The sequence below is a fragment of the Cydia strobilella genome, chromosome 12 (genome assembly GCF_947568885.1).
Source record: "Cydia strobilella chromosome 12, ilCydStro3.1, whole genome shotgun sequence".
NCBI lineage: Eukaryota > Metazoa > Arthropoda > Insecta > Lepidoptera > Tortricidae > Cydia > Cydia strobilella.
Window position 1 is genome coordinate 11,313,835 of NC_086052.1, and position 4,517 is coordinate 11,318,351.

Below are 4,517 nucleotides of genomic sequence, written 5' to 3' on the forward strand. Positions count from 1 at the left end.
GGTGCTCAGCAATGTTAGTGCCTGAAGAGGAGACCTAGGTCCTAGGCTCTCCATGGCTCCATGATAATAATATAATAAAACACGTCGCGCCAATATTTAAATAATTTCATAAAATAATATTGTTATTAAAAACGAAATTAGCTAGTATACCTTAAGGTACCGTAAAATAAGGTTAATGACCCGATTTAAAAACTGTTTATCTGTGCTATTTATCTTAAAAGTACAAAAAATATATGATTAACTATTTCATACATTTGTTTTATTTCTATCTGCAGATATGCCGCCTCAAGTAGACCCAATTCCCAGCGGGGTTGTGTTCGAGTCCGACACGCAGACCGCTGACTTAGGTTTAGACAAAGATGTCTCAGTTTTAAAGAAGGCGACGCCGAAAAAGCACGAGTATGTGTGGGGCAACATCTTGTGGTTCCTGTATCTACACATAGCTTCTCTGTACGGATTGTATCTGGTGTTCACGTCAGCGAAATGGCAGACCAATGTTTTCGGTAAGTTTTGATGAATATTTGTGGGACGCCCCAGATTTTAACTTGTATTTACGCCTTCCACGAATAAATTCAATAAGCTCTAAGATTTTTGGACTGAGGCGTCTCTGTTCTCACATTTCCGAGAAATGTTAGATTTTTTTTTTAAATTCAAATTTTGCCCAATTATAACATATCATCATAATAAAATATTTGAGATATAACCGCTAGATCTGGCTACTATAACACAACTTTCTGGGTATGTTCTAGTTTGTTCATGTTCATTCTTATTGTTACTGTGTTTTCACCAAACTGTAGTTAGTTGCGTTGGGCGATAAGGCCGCCTCTTATTTAAATCTGTATCAGGTTTATTCTGAGGTTGTGCAATAAAGAGGATTTGTATTGTATTGTATTTTTGTTGCAGCATTCGCCGTCCACCTGATGTGCGCCATCGGCATTGGTGCTGGATCCCATCGCCTTTGGACTCACCGCAGCTTCAAAGCTAAAACCCCTCTCCGGATCGTTCTGATGCTATGGCAGACCATGGGATTCCAGGTAAAATTAAGTCATAAGAAGACTGAATAAGTATTTAATGTCAATTACATTAAGTATTGGGTGTTTTGTTCTAATCCTCCTACAGTCATGTTGTCTCATCGTTGAGCTTAAACCTCCTACCTCTTTAACCAATAGCCTTACACTCTTTTTTCCCGTAATGAGCCATATCTGATCATATCCAAGTCCTATTCATTATCTAATATTGGGGATTGTTCTTCACCGTGTTATTCTTAGGGCCATATATCTCACCGGGCCACCACGGTGGCGCAACCAGTCGCCGGCCACCGACAAAATGTATACAGCTCTATGGAAGGGTATCTCACCTGGTGTCCACTTGGTTGCGCATATAAACGTGGTATACGGGTGAGATATGGCCATTAGACACAGATGTTCTATTTTTTAGGACTGCATCTTCGAATGGGCGCGCGACCACCGCACGCACCACAAGTACGCGGACACGGACGCCGACCCGCACAACGCCGAGCGCGGCCTCTTTTTCTCCCACATGGGCTGGCTCTGCGTCAAGAAGAGCCCGGAGGTCATCGAGGGAGGCAAGCGCATCGACATTAGTGACCTTTACGCGGATCCTGTCGTCATGTGGCAGAAAAAGTGAGCAAATTTTGTTTTTAATACCCCATAACTGGGTCCTTCAACGCAAAGCCTAAATGGCAAATACCCAATAAAAATACCCAATGGACGTGGCACCAATAATTAAACCCAAACCACAAATCCCGTAAATAAATTAACATCCGTATTTAAACACCGACAATATTTTACCATAAACAAAGAGTCGCAGAGCTGCTTAAGTCGCTTCATTAATTTCGGTCTGTTTTAAGAGAAATGACGCCATACTTTCCATGTTTTAATTTGTTAATTTTAGTCTGTGACATTTTTTTCTTAAATTTGCCGCTTTTTTCTACTGACGGAAATGGCTTCAACTTTTAAAGTGCAAAGCGGTAGACATTTTACAGGTACCAGTGAAATATCAAATATACTCCAAATTTTTTGTGCTGTTACTTTATTATTTTTGATTTCCAACTAATTCTGTAGTGGAACTCCGAATTATCGTGTTAGGTTTTATATCCCAGAAAAAAAAATAGCAATCATTAACCCTTTACAAATTTAAACAACTTCACATATTGCCACGAGCTGATCATTGTTAGAGTGAACATTCTAAATATATATTGGTAACTATCTATTTTTCAATACAATCACAGCACTATTTTCGTTTCATAACATCAAACTAGATATAGGTATGGCTAACTTTTTGTTCCCAGACATTACATGAAGCTGATGCCTCTCCTCTGCTTCGTACTGCCTACAGTCATCCCCGTGTACTGCTGGAACGAGACGTGGCTGAATGCCTTCCTGATCCCCACAATTCTGCGGTACACTTGCGGCATCAACGTCGTGTGGAGCGTTAACAGCTTCGCGCACGTCTTCGGCTACAGGCCTTATGACAAGTCAGTTTTATTTTTAACTAGTTTTTGCCCGCGACTTCGTCTGCGTGGAATTAGTAATTTGGGTAGCTTATTTTTATCCAATAAGATTTTTTATTGATTCCCTGTACAATCTTCCTTATTTGAGTGGCAATTATAACGCCTAAGATAATGTGTAATGGCAATCATTCGATTTGAGCATATAATATAATATTAAGTATGGATTACCTTCTCATTATATTCAAAATTGAAATAATTAATGTAGTATGTAGTTGACCTGCTGTATACTTATTCTCTGAATTTTGGGGCGGGCATGTGCCCCCATGCCCATCTCACGGTGGTTGTCTAGGGAGGGGATGCCGATTATCGGCCAAAAGAATGCGTGATTATATATAGTTTGTCAAAGGACTGTCTCATTTCAAACATAGACAGAGAATCATGCTATCTTTGTCTTACACTAGTACTAGCACCCAAGAGAAAAGGGAAATTATAGTTTTTTTTGTTCTTACATAAGTAAATACTGACAATTTGGTTTGACCAACTATGTCGCATAATAATGATGTTCTGTGGAAAACTTACGGACTTACTAGCTAAATTATGTCGAAATTTGAAATTCAATTAAATTACCATTCTACAAAAACAAAAGAAAGTGATACATTAAGATCCAATTTAGACATTATGACATTATAAACAATGACTAAATTGGATGTTAATGTATGCTAATAGCCAAAGTCCTACGGATGTTCTAAACTAAAGCACATATCAACTGTTTCAATTACTGCATAATTCAATACATTTACTTACACTAACTACGTAATTAATCCGGCATACAATTGAATATTAATCGAGCTGACACACAACGCGCGATGATAATTGTCATTAGATTGAATATTAGTTTTGTTATGAGTTATGGCTAGGTACTCATAATTATGCACCATAGTTTTCCATATTTATCGTGTTCATTATGTGCGTTCATATATTAATATTTCTGACATGAAACGAATGACCTACTTACCTAATTCAGTCAGAGAGGGAAACAGGAAACACGACTGAAAACTGAGACACCGTAGACCTCATCCGCACTAGACTCCTTTTTAAAGGAATAGCTAAAAGTAGCTAGATCCTGAGTACTATTACGAGTATTTACTCTTTGATCCCGGTTTCTCCTGAAGTGGTTTTAGATTCAAAAATATTTTGCTCGGCATTAGAACCCAACGGGCTCGTAAATTGACAATTTCCCGCCGAAACACGAGTATTAAATAACTTACCTTTCCAGATCACTCAACCCGCGTGAAAACCTAGCCGTATGGATGGTGTGTGTTGAAGGCTTCCACAACTACCACCACACCTTCCCGTGGGATTACCGCGCGACGGAGCTGCCGCTCTACAACATGCTCACTCCCACCATCGTGTTCATTGAGGCTATGGCGAAGGCAAGTTCAATTTTATAATATCTATGTATACCTATACTCGTACACTTGAAATCAGAAATTAGAAATCATCGCATTTATTCGTGATAAACTATAACATACAAAAGTATAAAAACAACAAAGAAACTTGAACTTGAATCTTGGAATGTGAGATGCCTCATCAAGCTGATTATCATCGCCAAAGAGTCTATGAGCCCGGCGCTCTATTGAGTCCAGGGCCGCCAGCTGATATTTGGCGGAACCGTCTCATAGGTGGGAGCAGTATTCCATGCACGAGCGGACCTGTGCTTGTATAGGGAGAGAAGCTGATTCGGCGTGAAATACCGATTTGCAGTTTTTCTTTCAAATTGGGCTCGTACGGCTTCCACTATTATACATATTTTGTAAAAAGTGCAATTTTAAACTTTCAGATTGGACAAGCATACGACCTGAAGAGCGTGACCCCTGAGATAGTAAAACAGCGATCACAACGTACCGGAGACGGCAGCCACCAACTCTGGGGCTGGGACGACCCCGAATTCACGGAAAAGCTGAAGGATAAGCTTGGCGCCGTCAGCAATACGGAGAGAGGAGAGAAAGTCAAATGTGGTTAAAAATCGTTACGAATGGGACAT

The 4,517-nt window shown here is 39.7% G+C and overlaps 1 protein-coding gene across 1 annotated transcript; it reads left to right on the plus strand.

Moving 5' to 3' along the window:
• Positions 1–217: 217 nt before the first annotated feature.
• LOC134745783 (acyl-CoA Delta-9 desaturase-like) lies at positions 218–4,517 on the plus strand. The gene is made up of 6 exons (XM_063679869.1): positions 218–503; positions 904–1,034; positions 1,438–1,643; positions 2,312–2,497; positions 3,750–3,906; positions 4,314–4,517. The coding sequence occupies exons 1-6, from the start codon at positions 278–280 to the stop codon at positions 4,494–4,496; spliced, it is 1,089 nt and encodes a 362-aa protein (XP_063535939.1). The 5' UTR covers positions 218–277; the 3' UTR covers positions 4,497–4,517.